Genomic DNA, 19,134 nt, shown 5'->3' with positions numbered 1-19,134 from the left:
TCAGCAATATTTCTGCAAAAAAGTACTCTTTCTTTGTAAAAAAAAAAAAAAAAAGATTATAGGCCTTCATTTTATCATATGTATTCATTAGTTTGAATATAGCCAACATTGGAACATCTTAGTCTATGACTTTATTTTTGACAAAATAGTATTTTATATATATTCAGAAAAGCTTATTTGATGTGACAGTATATTCTACAGTAAAAACTGTACCCAAATCTAGTCAACAAAATGTTGTCTTTCATACTTCGCCTGACTGTAACGCAGTAACTGTAACTGTAAAAGCAGTTTATTCTTTCACACACAGACGCGCGATTCATATTTAGGCTAAACACTCTTTACAAATAGACGCGCGATTCATATTATAGAAACGCGATTCATCTTTTTGTTTACATAAGCCTACAACGTTATTCCATAACGTTATTCCACATTAACACTTGAGAAAGGATAACTTAGCCTACCTCACTCCTCAGCGGGATCTGCTCCTCATATCAGCACGGAAAATTTTCTCCATAAGGTAGGCTATATTATGCCTCTTTGTTTACAGCTGATGTGGGGGCGTTTCACAGACTGAAATGGTTCTCAGAATTTGCGTTTGAATAGCACGCGCTCTCCGGGGAGTGGTCACATTACTTTTGAATGGCTCGTAATGAGCTCGACTGGAGTCGCTCTCTTTTTATACAGATTACAGAAGCTGATAATATTTGTTTTTTATATAAATTACTTCATTTAAAAGCTGCGATCTCAAGCTTTATGCCCGTGGGTCTGTTTGCCTGTTTGACTGAATTTTCGCGGAGTTATAGATAATTTTCGAACGCGTTTCAAATGGGAGTTTACTGACAGAGAGAAGGCAGAAATAGCATCATGTTAGTTTTTCTTTATTTGTCAAAAAGCAAAACACTTTATTTGTATTGTGAGTATACAGAAAAAAAATAGAAACTGAACAGGATCGATTGATGTATTACACGAAAATGAAAGATCAAAATTAACAGAGCATTTTGTGTTTATTTTTCATTGCTAAAAAAAAAAACGAGCAAAACGCGTGGGCGCGTTTTTGGTCCCCAGAGGGTTAAAAAACACAACACATCTAGTTTCTGAACCAGTGTCCAAAGCCAAATTTAGATTTACCCTGCCTAACTTCTATTATCTGTAAAAATAAAAAATCAGGTCCAGGGTAAATCAACCTATAGCCCTGTTGTTTGAAGACAGCAAGTGCTGTAGGTAGGAAGAAGAATTAGACTTTTTTTTACAAATACAGACAACCAGCGAAACAGCGGGTAACTAACTGATAGGGGCAAGGAAACGGATTATTCTCTTCTTCCTAGCCATAGCACTATATAACCCTGGACTATCTATTTTAGTAAAGCAAGAAAAGTAAAAACAATTCTAAGAAACTAAAGTAATTTTGTGGGGTAAAAAAGGTAAAAATCTGTGCACATGTGTGTGACACAGACAAACTCAAGGTATGCAAGGACACTGTCCTTTGGACTTTTAATGACATCCATGCTCAAACGCTAAGACTTCCACTATTGAACTCCCAGTGTATGGCACACTCAGAAAAACACCAGTGTTGGGGTGACACCGTAGTTAGAAACGACCATCCATACTGAATAGAGGACCTTTCCACCGTAGCTGCAAGATTTGTACTAAAACACTGAAAACTATGTTCCATGGAACATCACAGTACTTCTAACCATTGGTCAATTTCAGAACACAGGTAAATTCAAACTCACCTCACAAGCGGAGTCGTTTGGCGCGGCTCTGAATGATTGACACCCTGATCTCGATTCGGTCTCTGTACAAGGGAACACAGGGAGATTCAATGTTTGGCTTTCCTCAAGTCATAAAGCGACATATAGGCATAACATACTCAACTCACATCCCTGGCAGAGACAAAATTCTACTCAAAATATCCATCAAGACATGAAATAATCATCTAAAAATGGCCTGATATTGCCACATGTGTTTTATGCTGCAAACCCTTAGCAGGCTTGACATGCATTGCCAGAAGTTAACAACATTTACTCAGAACTATACCTGAGCACTGGCGAGGTCTGTTGAGAACATAGGGGGTGAGTCCTCCTGGTGCTGGACACCAACCTCTCCAATCCCCTCTTTCGCAGAAGAAGTGCCACATTGACCTCTGACACAGTGCACCTAAAAAAAAGAACAGCAATATGCAAAGATGAACAGGCATCAACTGGTACAGATGATAATACTACATACGTGCAAAGACAGAATATTTAACAAGATTTAGCAACCATTTTGTATAAGGGAGGCATGTCACTGCATAACAAATTTCAGCATCAAGCCGCAGGAAACAGCTGACAACGCACCATATAGGTACACAGATGCCACAACGAAGAATGTGTATTAAAGAGAGAAAACCCTATTCCTTAACTAGCCACTTTACAAGGACGTGCTGTAGTTTCTACATCTGTGTGTGACACAGAGGAATATTCTTCTCCATTGGGTGTCCATTTCAGCTAAGAGGGGCACCCTCGCTCAAACCTTTAAGTTTACGACACTCAAACTGATGTAGACGGGAACAAAATGTTAAATGATGACTATCTGTACCGACAAAGATTCTCAGACTGTATCTGCAGTATAATTGTAATTAATTGATAAATATGTCCCTTACGAAACTACATCATTTCTAAACATTCATACATCCTGAAATAAACATTTACATTTTACATTTGGCAGACGCTTTTATCCAAAGCGACTTACATTGCGTTATCCTATACATTTATACATAGGTATGTGCAATCCCCTGGGATCGAACCCACAACCTTGCGTTGTTAACGCAATGCTCTTACCACTGAGCTACAGGAAAGCTGAACAGCTGAATTGAAACTAACCTCATGCTCAGGGCTGTCTGGTGTGGGACTGGGGACTGGGACTGGATGACTGACACTCTGCTCTCAATGTGGTGTCTGTTGAAGAGAACACAGGACATGAAGGCACAGTGCTTTGCAAGACCCCAGTATTTACCAGGCATTGCTCATTCAAGCAGGGACTCAAGCAGAAAACATTGGGTTCCAAGTCATGGGCATGGTCATCAAGCCATGGAAAGGAGGAAAGCTTGCACCACTGAGCTGTGTCTAAACAAGTTATACACAAAAATGCATATGTGAACTTGGACACCTACACAATTGTGTTATTGAACTGACTAAGACAGAGTTACAATTTAAAATGTTCTGACCCTTGAATATGATTGGCTCGATCACATTAGATCCTGTTGTAAAATTCCCATAACATCACATCTCTGGCTGCATTTTGTTCTCTGTTAGTACACCTTAGAAAAGTTACGCTGTCTGCATTTGTGAATTACTTGCCAACAATTCAGCTAGAGAAAATATCTTTTGCGGAAGAATTGTTATTTACGAATAATTCACAACATTTTGCTGTGCCCTCATTCAATAAAACTTATGCCAGGTGTACGTGGTGATGCTTCGCGTTGTGACCTACTTCTTTCCTTAGCCATTGTAAAACAATGGGACTTATTGCTTTAACAGAGAGCCGTATTCAGCCTAACCTCACAAGCAGAACTGCCTGATGTCATATTGCAGGACTGGACTTCTGGTCTCTCTCTGGTCTCTGTAGAATACAGGAAATAATATGAGGAAGGCCAGGGAGGGTTGGGTTGTGCATCACTCTAGAAGCAACCACACTGTCACTGGTTCACATCCTTTATAGACACAATATGTTTAAATGCCCACCATAACTAATGTAAAACAATCTCAGCAAACATATGTGGCATACATGTTTCTCACTCATCTACAGCACACCATTGACAACTAGATAAAACATTAAGTCAAACAGTCACTGACCTTCAGTAAAGACTGTGGATGACATGATTTGGTCTTGGAAACGGTCTTTAATAGACTCTTGGGCAGCAGTGCTTGTAACAGTAGGGGGAATCTACAAAACATACAGATAAGCTTGCTGGCATCCCCTGGGAGAGTCATGCACGTTCAAGATTAACCTGAAAAGACTGACTGAAAACCGGATTGAATACCACCAAGAAACGACTTCTGTTTTTTGGTTATAATTGTTTGCACTAACAAGCGATAGGTATTGTGTAATCTCTGTGGCATCATGAAACTGACACAGCTTAACACACAGAAGCTTTTAAGACAGAGATGATTTCATTGTTATCAAGATGTCAAAATATAGGCTTTAAACCGTGATACCAATTCAGAGGGGAAAAAATCTAAATGACCCACCTCTTTACGCCAGGGCCATTCTTTCCCACCATAGTCACAAGCAGGGGCGTCACTAGGCCCTTTTTAGGGGGGCTTCAGCCCCCCTAAACTTCTGCCCAGCCCCCCTAAAAAATATTTGATTAATACATTTTTGATCGCTTCAGTCCCCTTTAAAAAAACTTGCGGCAAGCTGCGTCAAGTTTCGGCTCCTCCCCTTATCTGAGTCTGCTTGGATTTAGCGCATTTTTCAATCTGCAGGGGCGCCGAGCAGAGCGAACATCAGAGAGTACAAGGTGTGTCGTGAGTGCATTTATTGATAGATTGCTATGATATTACATCTGCATCGGTGCAGTTCTTTGTCATAAATGCATTGCAGTTTACATAATGTAATGTTACTGGAGCATTGGGAGCAACACGGGACGGTTCGGTTTCTCATCCAATACCAATACGTTTCGCTGCGTTCACCTTCAGCCCTTATCACAGTGTGATAGTTGTTTTTTCTTCCAACAAAAATGAAGCGATTAACACCCATGAAAACATACTTTAGAAAACGATCATGATTTATTTTAATTTACTTTTTAAAATTTAAAACATATTATTATGTATTTCGGCATTACATTATGCAGCCATGCACAGAAATGATTAAAGACACATCATTGTCTGAAAGCACTAGATGGCCCAGAGAGCGAAACATCATGTGGAGTTATTTTGTTTTGTATTAATAAATATAGTTAAGTAATAATGAATCAGGAGGAGTGTATCATGATACATAGAGTAAGAGTAGAGTAAAGGGATTTGTGATTTTCTTTTAAGTACTTGATTTATAGAAGTGGCAAATTGATAATTCATGTTATTTTTAATAAATATAAATAAATATAGAACAGATTAATCATATTGCCAATAGACAATTACATTAATACATGTTTTGTCTATATTCTTAATGAATATTAGCTGGTTAGTTAAATTATTTGAAATTAAATAAATTTTCACGGGGTGACTTGATGAATAACCAACCGTATTGTTGATTATGAAGGCTAAAAAGCTTAAAAAATAAAATAATTTATATTTCATTGTAGATGGACTTAGTTACCTAGCTTTCCTGGTAGCTTTGTCTGAAAAATCAGTTGACCCTATGTTTACTTTCTTCACTGACAGACAAAAATGAAAAGCCTATATCAGTCAAAGCTCAGCTTTAGGAGGGGAAAAGACAGAGCAAGATAAAAACAAAGAGAAAAAGAGTGTGATGCTGATGAGGTGAGAAAAAAACAGCTGCCCGCACATGGTTTTTAAGCTATTATCCAATTTTTTTGGCCTTCAAAACATCTTAAAATGCACATAATTTTATGTAGATCAGAGAAATTAAAATTTTCTCGGGGAAGCATGCCCCCGAACCCCCCTAAATACCTCACATTCGGTACCTCAGTGATTATAAAACCGTGCCATATGCATGTTACTGGATGAATGAATGAAACTAGTTAATAATGAGCATTAGACCATAAACTAACTTTTTTTTTATTTTTTTTATCATACCCTCATTGGGGGCTGAGCCCCCCTAAAATGAAAATCCTAGAATCGCCCCTGGTCACAAGTGATTTCAGTTCCTGCCGTAATTTCCTTCAGTGCAAAAAGGCAGAGATGTGGCTTCCCTTCTGCTTTGATCAACTTCATTCTGCAATTTGGTGCCAGTCGTTCAAATGACCCATCTTCAAGAGCTCCATCAATACTGCAAATTTACAAACATCATGCACTAAACAGACATTCATAGTGACACACTTTTGAATTGCAACTACACTAGTGCCATCATCCAATACAAGTATAGTTGTTTGATGCACAGTTGAATAAGTTAAAGTGCAAAATGAGATCTTTACTTCAGAAATCCTGACTTCTCACTAAAGAAATCTAAACATATTAGTCGTTCTGAACCTACCACCATGTCTTCCGCTTCCATATGAAGTCAAACATGAAGATCGAACATGCGTTGTGATACAGTTTACGTCTATGTTCAGCTTCAGATGCATCAATGAGCTCCCCTCTTTACTCCACCACAAAGTCTCCTTGATTGAAAACTGCTAAAGTGAAGATACCACGACCTTCAGACACAACCTTACTAGAGACACAGGGGTAGCAGACTATCCACTGGATACAACTCAGCACTGCAAATAATCACATACAATTGAATTATTCCTATAAATTGCTACAGTGCAATGTTGTACTTTTTTTCTTCTTCAATTCTACATGAAGAATAATTAATACATGTCCAAGTGTAGAATACAGCAACATACAGGCACACTATTAACTAAAATATTATATAGGTAAAACTTTACAATATTATGTAAAGAAATATGTGCAGTGTATACTGAAGAATGTGTCCTGTCATCCCTGTTACTCTTGTCAGTCCTGTTACTGTCATTAATTTCATAAAAAGTATAAAAATTATATTTGTAATGGCCTTCCAAGTTTTTCCATTGTAACCCTATCTATATTGTATTTTTGACAAAGCCCTTCTTTTAATATCTCTCTTGTAAAAATAGAAATTTTTCTTAATTGACATGTGATCACCCTCCAAAATGTGTATGTTCTTGGTCATCTGAATGACAAATGTAAGACTGAAAAAAAATCAAAAATTTGTAAGAATCCCAGTGAAAAGAGGGACTAAAAAACTGCTCATATCTGTGAAAACTATGACATAGTTCTAATTAAAATTGTATATAGTAGTGCATGTGTCTGTAACAGGCATGACAAAAAAAGATCAAAACATGAGGTACTGTTTTAACATAAAATAACTAACATAAAATAAAAAAATACATAGCCTGATATGGCACAATACAATTTCTTGTCCTTTTAAGCTGTCTTCATTTCATGGATATTTAATACAAATCAATTAAACTTATTTTATTTTTTAATTTGTCAAAGTTGATAAGGCACTGATTTCATGGAATGACCTGTTTTACTGTTAAGTTCAACTTTGTATTGTTGTTATTTGTATGTCGCTTTGGACAAAAGCGTCTGCTAAATACCATAACCATTGTCATTGGAACCTATTAAAACGTTTTGTTATTGATTTCTTACCTGCTCTCCACAACTTGCATTTCCAGAACTCCCGGGAAAATTAATCAGCTCTCTCCTATCCAGCCAATCAAAATAAGTTATGCAAATATGAGTATGCGCAGTGTTTAATTAGCGTCTAATTTCGCGAGTTGTGTATAATTTCCTGTGCCTGTGTGTCGCAACATGCAGGGACCACGACAACAGATAGGGGGCAGTGGCGGACACACACATATTACAAATATGTCAGGTTTTTGGGACACAAATACTTTTGAGAAAACCACTTTTGGGGAATTAAAACATGCTGAGAAAAGGTTTTATACGTTTTTTCTTTTTCTTTTTTTTTTTACCCATACCAGAGGGTCCTCACTGCTCTTTAAAATGTCTTGAAATCTGTCCTTCTATGCCCCAAAACAAACACAAAACCCCATTATTTTTCAGACCAGTGTTTGCAGAATTTGCCTGGACTGTCAAACTTGGTGCTGTATGCACTTTGATGTTTATAAAAGCACTCAATACTACTATTGAATGCCCCTACAGGGTCAGGGAAGGTGCATAATCGTATATTCATATCATTAACAATTCATTCTTTACAATGCATTCCTGTAGCTCAAACAGTAGAGCAAGATGAAATAATGGGTTTGATTCCCAGGGAATGGATAAATAAGTTAATAAAAAATAAATACAATCCAAGTTGCTTTGGATAAAAATGTCTGCCAAATGCCTGAATTTTGATAAGCCTGTATTTGTATGTATATGTAATGTAAAAAAAAAGATTAGTTTATCCAAAAATGAAAATTCTGTCAGTAATCACTCTCCCTCATGTTGTTCCAACCCCGTAAGATGTTCCTTCATCTTCGGAACACAAATTAAGATATTTTTAATGAAATCTGCTGTCTCACTCCTCCATAAGCTTCTCTGTATTTTCATTCTGCTGGCCCAGAAAAGTGAGTAAAAACATCATTAAAATAGTTCAAGTGACGACAGTGGCTCAACCTTAAGTTTATCAAGCGACGAGAATATTTTTTGTGCGAAAACCCCCCTAAAATAACGACTTTATTCAACTATTCATTTTGTTCTGTGTGGGCCTCTGACGAGAGCGCAGCGACGCATGCTCGAGGACAATTCACAATACATTACTGCCATTCTCAACAGTGAACCTTTGTAAAAGTGAGGGTTTCGCACTTGCTAGAAGGAAGAACAAATATAGACACAAACTGTGCATAGAGATTGACTGAAATTTAACCCTGTATGAGTTCTTGTTTTTCTATGTTGAAAATATATAGTAACTGCAATTTTTCTTGAATATCCACACGATTGGAAATGTAACATTGATTTTATGCTACATTTAAACAAACAAAAAGATAATATTACATGACATACATTTTAAGAACAGTATTGACAATATTTGTTTGCTGTATTTTGCAACAAAATAATAGTTGCAACACAGGCCACAACAGAAGTGTTGTGCGTCTACAACACACAGCGGTGACTCATGAGTGAACAAATCTGCGGCTTTGAATGAATCGGGAGAGTCAATGATTCAATGATCCATTTATAAATACTGCCACTTTCTTAGTTACCGAATGAATCAATGACTTGATGACTCACTCATTAAGACAGTCACTTTCCACCAGTTTAATATTTAAGAGTATCATTTTGTTTTACCATCTTTTTATGTTTCTCAATTGAAAATGTTTTATATGGAACATTATTTCATAACAGTATGATATTGTAATTGCATTCATGCCACCTTTGAGCAGCATTAAACTGTGTAAATACATCAGCAATACATTACAAATACATTGGTAAATACAATACATGTTTGATCGTACCACTGCAGTGCAAAGATGGCCTTTGTTGATACAGATTTCTATTAATTTAGTTTAATTTATTGCTTAATTTATTATATTAAGAATTAAAATAAAATTTGACAGACAACATGACATACTTTTAATAGGGTTAGGAAAACTTTGCCTTTATAAGGGTAAAAAATGCACCTGAATATCAATTTAAGGGGGCAAATATTTTCCCTTAATTGAAAAGGTGCAATTGCAGTCTAAGTAGAAGAGCGGGAGTATGTGGAAGGGTTTTAAATGTCTCAGGGCCTACGCCAATCTAAAAAGTTTGGGAACCACATTCCCTTTTATTGGGAACTCAACGCTACACCATACTGAACAAATACCTTCTTGCCAGCTGTGACTTTGAATAAACAGTGGCAAACCAAGCATAGTTCAGCCTGAGATTGCCTTGGGTTCAGCCCAATGACAAGTGACCAAGAGCCTAACACCTAGAGGCCCAGAACGTACTCTGGAAACAGCACCAGGGGCAGAGCAGGGAGACCAAAGCTGTGTCCGCCGACCATGTCCACTCTGGAAGAGGGCGGTTCATTGCTCCACCACATTAGCCATCCCCAGGCCTCAGCAATTGCACAGCTCCTTAAAAGCAACCCAACCAAGGAGAGCATGTAAACATTTCCAGTGAAATAAATGGGAAGACTGCAGAACTGTCTGCTGTACCCTTAAGAAGGAGAATAGCAGATGTACTTTAAGGCGAGACACTACAGGTGAATAGGGTAAAGATTTTAACTAGCAGATATCCACCATGAAACTTTCCCAGTTGATTACCTACATTAAGATGAGAAAAAAATGTATTTCAAGTTTTCTGTAATTTAATGTTTAAATATGCAATATCTCATTAAATATGCGCTAATTTGCATATATTAAAAAAAATGAAATCTGAGTATTGAATAAAGCCAGGTTAAAAATTATTTTTTCATTGTGTTCACATATTAGATGGGACAAAAATACAGAGGGATTTATGGATATCTACTTTTGTTTTCCTGTAAATCAGAAAATACTGTCAATAGCCTTAAAACAAATTATTTTTGCCATGTTTTTTTGGAATAAAATGTTATATAAATCAGGCAAGGAATAATATATTTACAAATCCCTCAGTAAATGTCTTCATAATATAACTAGGTGCAAGACTGGAAAGTTTGGTGTATATCGGTGCGACTGAAGTGGAGATTTCAGACTTGGAGTATGAGAGAAAAGTTATTTTGAGAAAACGGGCTTTAAAGATTTATCATCAGCCAATGAGATTGCGCATTCAGCCCTTTTACTTTCACGATTGGTTGCTGATAAAAAGGAAATGCCCATATTTGGATCCGACAGCATTGTACAGGAGAGAGAGAGCTTTCCAGCGGTGTGTGTGATGACAGGGTGCCGGCAGAGATCGCGGAGCAGCGGGAGGATTAAGAACGCCAACTTTTGTTGAATTTATGAGAAATCTACAGACACAAACAGACAAAGTGAAGTAAAATAAAGACCTAAATGTGTATTTCGGACTTTTTTTCACCACAAGTCTGAAAGAAGACGTGTTATTGAAGACAAATATCCAAAAATCTCAAAATTGACCAGTAAAAAAAACCCGATGTTTTTGCCTGCCGTGTCTCGCCTTAAGCTCGGAAAAACCTTCTAGAGGACCATTTGGGGAAGCATGCAGATGTATCTAGTCTACACTTCTACTGCTAAACCTGCTACTTTACTGTAAACTGCCCTTCCCTGGGCATCACAAACTGAAAAACCTCTACCGCCGATCCGCCAGGGATCGTTTTAGCTCTAAGAAAGTCCAATGACAAAAATTAGGGGTGAAACGGTTCAAATTACTCACGGTTCGGTTTTTATCACAATTTTAGGGTTACGGCTGCGGTATGGTTAGGTATGTGCTATGTTCAGGGAAAAAAGGACTACTGACAAATAATCAAACTACAAGCAACAGCACAAATAAATACAATAGAGCAAAGAGACAATTAAAATTGTGCTTTTCAGGTAGGTCTAACAGTAGTTTTCTGGTACAGAAAATGAATAAAGTAATCAAATGTAAAATAACATTGCATATAATCTTCACTGAATAAATTAAATAAGATTAATAATTATTAAAGTTACAAAAGCTATTCAGTCAAGAGCAGTGAGTAATTGCCTTGTCTTTTGTTGTTTGACTAACATTAAAAACACAGACAGTAGGAATATTAGGCTGATGTCACTTTAAGACATATACAGATCCAGTAGACATTTACATATTCATTTTGCAGACACTTTTATCCAAAGTGACTCACAAATTAGGAATACAGCAAGTGATTCCTCGTGAAGAGGCAAATAAACAGGAATTGCTCAAAATATAAAGTTTCAGCAAACTCGTGCGTGTGAAGCAAAATGTTTTGCAATTAAAAATCAGCGTCTTTCCTCTGCACAGTTAAGCTACATTTGAAAACATAATTGTGTATAAAGAGGCATGCTGTTTTGACCACTATTCTCTCTAGATTTAACGTTAGTCAAATTAACTATAACAAACAGGTTAACCCTCTGGGGACCAAGCTGTTTTTGGGGCCCTTGAGATGTTCTGACATGCTCTGACATTTGTGCTTTTTTCAGTTATTTATAAACATGTTAATGGCAAAGGTGTAAATTCACTCTATATAGCACAAACAGGCCTACCATAATATGCGAGCAACATGTATGTAGATGTTTGTATTTTTAAGAGAATAATGTTTATGCGTGGTTATTTAAAAAAATAAAAATGAAAGTTGCTGAAATAAGACCACAAAACTCATACAAAATATGTGCCCACAAGACTTTTGACTAATGGATGTTGTCCCTTTCAGTTCTAGCTTCAAAATTATGTGAAAATAGTCTTGCTTTATCGTTCACAAAAAAAAAATACATTGATTTAAATGGTGTAAAACAGGTTTTGCTTGGAAAGCCAATATGCGAGGGGGAGGAGTAGTTTACACCTTAGTCCCACCCACTCTGCATAATGACTCTGCATAATTAGCCATTCATTCAGGTGTGACACTGACTGAGCCACAATGCAAAGACAAAATATATATTTTGAAGAAGACTTATATTGACCATTTAAGATTTTGCTTACATCTATCTTGTAAATATGTTTTGCTATTTTATTAAAAAGGTTACAATTACAACAATAATTACAATTTCAGCAATATTTCTGCAAAAAAAGTACTCTTTCTTTGTAAAAAAAAAAAAAAAAGATTATAGGCCTACATTTTATCATATGTATTCATTAGTTTGAATATAGCCAACATTGGAACATCTTAGTCTATGACTTTATTTTTGACAAAATAGTATTTTATATATATGAGCAGAAAAGCTTATTTGATGTGACAGTATATTCTACAGTAAAAACTGTACCCAAATCTAGTCAACAAAATGTTGTCTTTCATACTTCGCCTGACTGTAACGCTGTAACTGTAAAAGCAGTTTATTCTTTCACACACAGACGCGCGATTCATATTTAGGCTAAACAGTCTTTACAAATATGTACCCTTCATTCATCTCACAGAAACGCTATTCATATTATAGAAACGCGATTCATCTTTTTGTTTACATAAGCCTACAACGTTATTCCATAACGTTATTCCACATTAACACTTGAGAAAGGATAACTTAGCCTACCTCACTCCTCAGCGGGATCTGCTCCTCATATCAGCACGGAAAATTTTCTCCATAAGGTAGGCTATATTATGCCTCTTTGTTTACAGCTGATGTGGGGGCGTTTCACAGACTGAAATGGTTCTCAGAATTTGCGTTTGAATAGCACGCGCTCTCCGGGGCGTGGTCAAATTACTTTTGAATGGCTCCTAATGAGCTCGACTGGAGTCGCTCTCTTTTTATACAGATTACAGAAGCTGATAATATTTGTTTTTTATATAAATTACTTCATTTAAAAGCTGCGATCTCAAGCTTTATGCCCGTGGGTCTGTTTGCCTGTTTGACTGAATTTTCGCGGAGTTATAGATAATTTTCGAACGCGTTTCAAATGGGAGTTTACTGACAGAGAGAAGGCAGAAATAGCATCATGTTAGTTTTTCTTTATTTGTCAAAAAGCAAAACACTTTATTTGTATTGTGAGTATACAGAAAAAAAATAGAAACTGAACAGGATCGATTGATGTATTACACGAAAATGAAAGATCAAAATTAACAGAGCATTTTGTGTTTATTTTTCATTGCTAAAAAAAAAAACGAGCAAAACGCGCGGGCGCGTTTTTGGTCCCCAGAGGGTTAAACAAGCCTTAGCTTACTTTTAGAGGTGGTGAATGAAGTTCAAGGTTGTGATGGTCGTGTCCGATATCCCTTGCCAGTTATTATGCATACAGCAAATCTCCTTTTATGAATATGGTCAATTTCGAACTGTTTCTATCCAAAAAGAAATGATGCTGGGAGATGTTTTTGTATTTAGCACTGTACTCACCGCACTGTGTTTTTTTCCTGTGCTTGTGCAGCGTCACGCAATCGCGCAGAATCTGATGACTGGTGACAATGGTTCCGTTGCTTTAATTTGGTTCATCAATTGATGTTGCGATGATTTATATAAAAATAATATAATTACTTTAGTTGTTATAAAGTCATTCTCGAGTCATACAGTTCAAGTCAAGTCTCAAGTCATTGGATCTCAAGTCGAAGTCATTTGCTTAATTTAGTCAAGCAATTCTCAAGTCCTTAAATTTGCGACTCGAGTCAAGCCATGTGACTCGAGTCCACCCCTCTCTGATTATTGCCCTATTGTTGGTTTGATTGCTTCTATTGTTCTCCTCAATTTGTAAGTAGCCTTAAATTAAAAGTGTCTGCTAAATGATTAAATGTTCAATGTTACTAGAGCCACTTAATATCTACATTGCCTTTGTTACAAGGTTCAAGTTCGGGGGAAGGACAGGGTTGGTGAATCAATGTAATAGACTTTTATTCAAAACTCAAAAATGTGCTCTGCACAATTAAATAACTCCAATAATTCAGAAGATCAGGGTTGAGAATGGTCACGCTCTGTCTTTCCAGGTCTGGCCACAGCTTTTTATCCAGTCTCTCCAGACCAGTAACTATATTTGTGGTCCAGGGTCACATATATTGCTTTATGATTTTCAAGAGCACTTTTCCAAATTGAATACCATAACTTTAACATCAGATTTGTTATAACTGTGTGCTGGACTTGATACTTATTAAAAAATGTGTATTTTATAGGAATTGTGATATAACTGAAGTTGTTTTGTTTCTATAATTTGTGTTTTTAGCTGTGGCCATTGAAAAGGTCTGAAGCTTCTCTGAAATGGAGTCAATCTAAAAAATGATATACTGTCACTTTATTTTCATGTCTTAACGATTTGTTTTTATTTGCATGTCTAGGTTCTGAAAATGAGTTATAACAGAGTTGAGAAGCTTGACAAGAACACATTTAGAGGCCTGAACAATCTTTTACGTCTTCATATGGACCATAATCACATTACCTTCATACACCCCGAAAGTTTTTATGGATTGAAAATGCTGCAGTTGATCAACCTTGAGGGAAACCTACTCCAACAGCTTCATCCAGATACATTCATATCACTGGAGTTCAGCCAGATTTTGAAATGGTCATCTCTCAAGACTATTTACTTGTCAGACAATGCTTTAACCACTTTGCCTGCAACTATATTTGCTGCCTGCTACAATATTGAGAATCTCTTCCTTAGTGGAAACCCCTGGTCATGTGATTGTCGGATGGGTTGGCTTGTCCAGTGGATAGAGAAACACCCAGGTGAGATTGGTCTATATTGAACTTTTTTAAAGTGCCCCATTATGTTTTTTTCGAATATTCCCTTTCACGCAGTGTGTAATATAGCTGTATGTGAATGTAAACGTTCTGCAAAGTTGTAAAGTCGAAAGTTCACGAAAAATAACCGCCCGCGAACAACCTGACCAGCCCTCAAACGTCATTTTACTGATGACTGCTTCTCAAATCCCTGAGTTCAACGCAGAATTCGCAAACGCTTGCCCTTGAAAAATGTGTTAATGGACATACTCTTGTTAATGCTGATGGTGAGGAATTACAGTTGAAACATCTCATAATGTATCTCAAAATGAATAGCGCATCACTGAGAAATGTCCCGCTCGAGTCGTCCTTGCGATGGAGGATCGGGTTGAATAACTAGTTCTTCCAATGTTTCATCGTCGGACTCGTGCTCGCATTGATATGGTAAAATCAACGTCATTGTTACAGTCTTTACAGTGTGTACAATCGCTGAGCTTTAGGACGCCTCCAGACGGAGCTGAAGCACAGTTATGGTAATGGGCGTTTAGCTTCCAAAACATGAGCTGTACGTGGTAGACCAATGACAACAGACTGGGCCATTTGACCAATCAGCAGCTGATTCATCCGTCGAGTCGTTTGAGAATCATTGAAAAATGTATTTTATGATAAAATAAAACAACTGTTTGTTTGTAAACCTGTTGTAGGAGACCCCCAAAACAAGTTAGGAGCCTTTAAAATTGCATAATAGGGGCACTTTAAAAAGCAGGACAAACGTACTCGGTTACTAACGTAACCTCGGTTCTCTCTAGAAGAGGGAACGAGTACTTGCGTAAGATATCTTACGCTAGGGGAAAACCTCTTTTCCTCGAGATATTGAAGCCAAAAATTATCCTTAATTTTGCAATAATGTAAAACACATTGCAGCAGCATGCAGACATGGGCGAGACAGCTCGCGCGCCCATTGGCTGCTCTGCGGCAACTGCACCAGCCTATCGATAGAGGCTCCTCATGACGTCAGAACCAATGAGGGCGCTTCGCGCCCATTACGTCATGTCCCGCCGAAATCGGGTGGGGCCAGGGCTATAAATACGGCCCAGAGAGGCTGGTTTGGTCAGTTTTTCATCGCTGAAGCGAATCAGAACATGACGCATGCACGGCAAGATACGCAAGTACTCGTTCCCTCTTCTAGAGAGAACCGAGGTTACGTTAGTAACCGAGTACGTTCTCTTACGAGAGGTCTCTCGTACTTGCGTAAGATATCTTACGCTAGGGGAACACAATGTAAAACGCCGTGCGTGCTTGAGACATAACACTAAAGTCCCAAGGGCAGGTGCCCGGGGCTCATACAGTGCCTTATCACAAGGGACTCACAGAGAATCCGGGAAGAGGGGCTAGAATAGCATCATTCCTGTAATATGGAGCTCTGATAAGAGCATGTTATATCAAGTGTTCCACACAGCCAGGGCGAACTCGGCCTGGACTGGTAAATATGGGGGACTTACGCACTGCCCACAGGAGGATACAGACGATCCGTGATCGACGCTCTAGCAGTTTCAGCATCCCGAGCCGATAGCATCGGGCGAGCAATACTGAAAAATTAAACCGAGAGCAACCTAGCTTGTAAAGCGGGAACCTCGAGGTTATAAAACCTTATAAATGTAGACGGGGAGGCCCAGCCTGCCGCCATACAGATATCTTGCAAGACAATCCCACTGGACCAAGCCCACGACGAGGCCATGCCTCTTGTGGAGTGCGCTTTGACACCTATCGGGCATTGCAGGCCCCTGGATGTGTAAGCTAGCGCTATAGCATCAACTATCCATCTGGATAGACTCTGTTTTGACGCAGCTAGTCCCTTAGAACGTCCGCTGAACAAAACAAAGAGCTGCTCTGTCTGTCTGAAAACAGATGAGCGAGACACATAGGCCCTTAACGCCCTGACCGGGCAAAGGAAGCCTGCGTCCCCTTCCTCTTCAGATACCGGCAGGGCCGACAGGGAGATCACCTGTGCCCTAAACCGTGTATTGAGGGATTTAGGAACATATCCGTGCTTTGGTTTGAGTATGACTTTCGAGTCATTCGGCCCAAACTCCATACACGTCGCGCTCACTGAGAGCGCTTGCAAATCCCCTATGCGCTTCACTGAAGCGAGAGCCAGAAGAAACACTGTTTTGAAAGACAAGAGTTTCAGGTCTATTGACTGTATTGGCTCGAATGGGGCACCTTTCATGGCTTCCAGAACCGTGGAAAGGTCCCAAACGGGAACTGAGGGTGGTCTGGGAGGGTTCAGCCTCTTAGCTCCTCTAAGGAAGCGAATGACCAGATCGTTCCTTCCTAATGACTGGCCAAGCGGTGGTTCAGCGAACGCTGCTATGGCCGCCACATAAACTTTGAGCGTGGATGGGGTTCTGCCCTTATCCAGAAGCTCTTGTAAAAAAGGAGGGAACCTCCGGCACCCCACAGTGTGAGGGTGAAGTGCCACTCGCTGTACACCCGCTAGTGAACACAGACCATTTGAGGAATAGAGCCGCCTCGTAGATGGAGCTCTAGCCTGCGTGATCGTGTTTAACACTCCCGCTGGGAGGTTAACGGGTACCCGTTGATGGCCCACGCATGTAGGGACCAAAGCTCCGGGCGAGGATGCCAGATCGAGCCGTTCGCCTGCGAGAGGAGATCCCTCCTCACCGGTATCGGCCATGGGGCGGTACTCGTCAGCTGCATCAGGACTGGAAACCAGACTTGGTTTGTCCAAAATGGGGCGACGAGTAGCACTGGGCATCCGCTCTCCCTGATTCGCTCTAACACCTGGGGTAGGAGCGTGACAGGGGGAAACGCATAGAGCGGGCAGCGGGGCCAGACGTGAGCCAGCGCATCCCTGCTCTTGGAGAAGAATTCCTGACAATGAGCGTTCTCTTGAGACGCAAATAGGTCTATTTCCGCTCTGCCAAATGTCCTCCATAGCATTTTGACTGTCTGTGGATGTAAAGACCATTCTCCTGTCGGCAGATTGTTTCTGGACAGTCTGTCTGGTCCCACATTCAGATGGCCGGGCACATGCGCTGCCCTGAGCGAGCGCAGATTGTGCTGAGCCCAGACCAGGAGGCGTTCCGTCAGCCTGTGAAGGATTCTGGATCTGATACCTCCTTGGTGATTTATATAAGCCACCACTGACATGTTGTCCGAACGGACCAAGACGTGGTGTCTTTTTATCTGGGGACAAAAAGCGCCTCAGCGTGTTGTCGACTGCCATCATTTCCAGGCAGTTTATATGCAGAAGCTTTTCCCGTTCCGACCACTGGCCGAATAACGGTCTGCCCTCGAGCAGCGCTCCCCATCCCGAGGTTGAGGCGTCCGTAGACACCACCTTCACACTCGAGGAAGTCCCCAGGCTTACACCTGACCGGTACCAGTTGGTCACTGTCCAAGGTTTCAGAGCTGCGACGCATTTCTGATCGACCTTGAGGCGCGCGAGACCGGAGGTCCAAGCTCTGCGCGGCGCGCGCTTTCAACCAATACTGCAGCGGGCGCATGCGAAGCAGACCCAGCTGAAGCACTGAGGATGCTGAAGCCATGAGACCCAGCATCCTTTGAAACTTTTTGAGCGGGGCTAAAGCGCCGTGGCGAAAAATCTCTGTCATGCGCTGAATACTTAGTCTGCGCTGCGGCGACAGCTGTGCTGTCATAGACAGCGAGTCCAGATCTGTGCCCAGAAAAGATATTTTCTGACTGGGAGACAGTGAACTCTTTGCCCAATTGACTGTGAGACCTAAATTCTCGAGGTGATCGAGTAATATGGTCCTGTGTTCTATGAGCTCCGACTGTGATCAAGCTAGAACCAGCCAATCGTCCAAATAATTCAGCACTCGTATGCCTCGGAGCCTGAGGGGTGCGAGCGCTGCATCCATGCACATCGTGAATACGCGAGGTGCCAGGGATAGGCCGAATGGCAGGACTGTGTACTGATATGCCTGGCCCTTGAAGGCGAATCTCAAAATTCGCCTGTGACGTGACGCTATTTGTATTTGAAAATAAGCGTCTTTCAGATCTATCGACATGAACCAGTCCCCTTGGCAAATTTGCGAGAGGATTTTCTTGGTCGTGAGCCTTCTGAACCGTCGTTTCAGAAGTGCTTTGTTTAGTCGTCTTAGATCTAAAAATGGGTCTGAGACCCTCGTCTTTTTTTTTTTTTTTTTTTTTGGGTACCAGAAAATATCTGCTGTACATGCCCCCTTCGCTCTGAGCTTGTGATAGGGGTTCTATAGCCCCTTTGCTCAGTAACTTCGCTATTTCGGCCC

The 19,134-nt window shown here is 39.8% G+C and overlaps 1 protein-coding gene and 1 long non-coding RNA gene across 2 annotated transcripts in view; one reads left to right on the top strand and one right to left on the bottom strand.

Moving 5' to 3' along the window:
* The window catches only part of igsf10 (immunoglobulin superfamily, member 10), a 69,478-nt gene that overhangs the window by 31,334 nt on the left and 19,010 nt on the right, over positions 1-19,134 (top strand). Inside the window, exon 4 of the mRNA XM_082179162.1 lies at positions 14,455-14,845. Coding sequence (XP_082035288.1) covers positions 14,455-14,845 — 391 coding nt within the window. The remainder of the gene's footprint in view (positions 1-14,454; positions 14,846-19,134) is intronic.
* Positions 1-19,134, bottom strand: part of LOC309505758 — a 47,366-nt gene that overhangs the window by 12,808 nt on the left and 15,424 nt on the right. The gene's annotated exons all lie outside the window — the stretch shown is intronic.

This window comes from Leuciscus leuciscus (assembly GCF_965113295.1).
Source record: "Leuciscus leuciscus genome assembly, chromosome: 9".
Classification (NCBI taxonomy): Eukaryota; Metazoa; Chordata; class Actinopteri; order Cypriniformes; family Leuciscidae; genus Leuciscus; species Leuciscus leuciscus.
The sequence above is the reverse complement of the archived record's forward strand: the minus strand, read 5'-3'. Positions and strand labels throughout refer to the sequence as shown.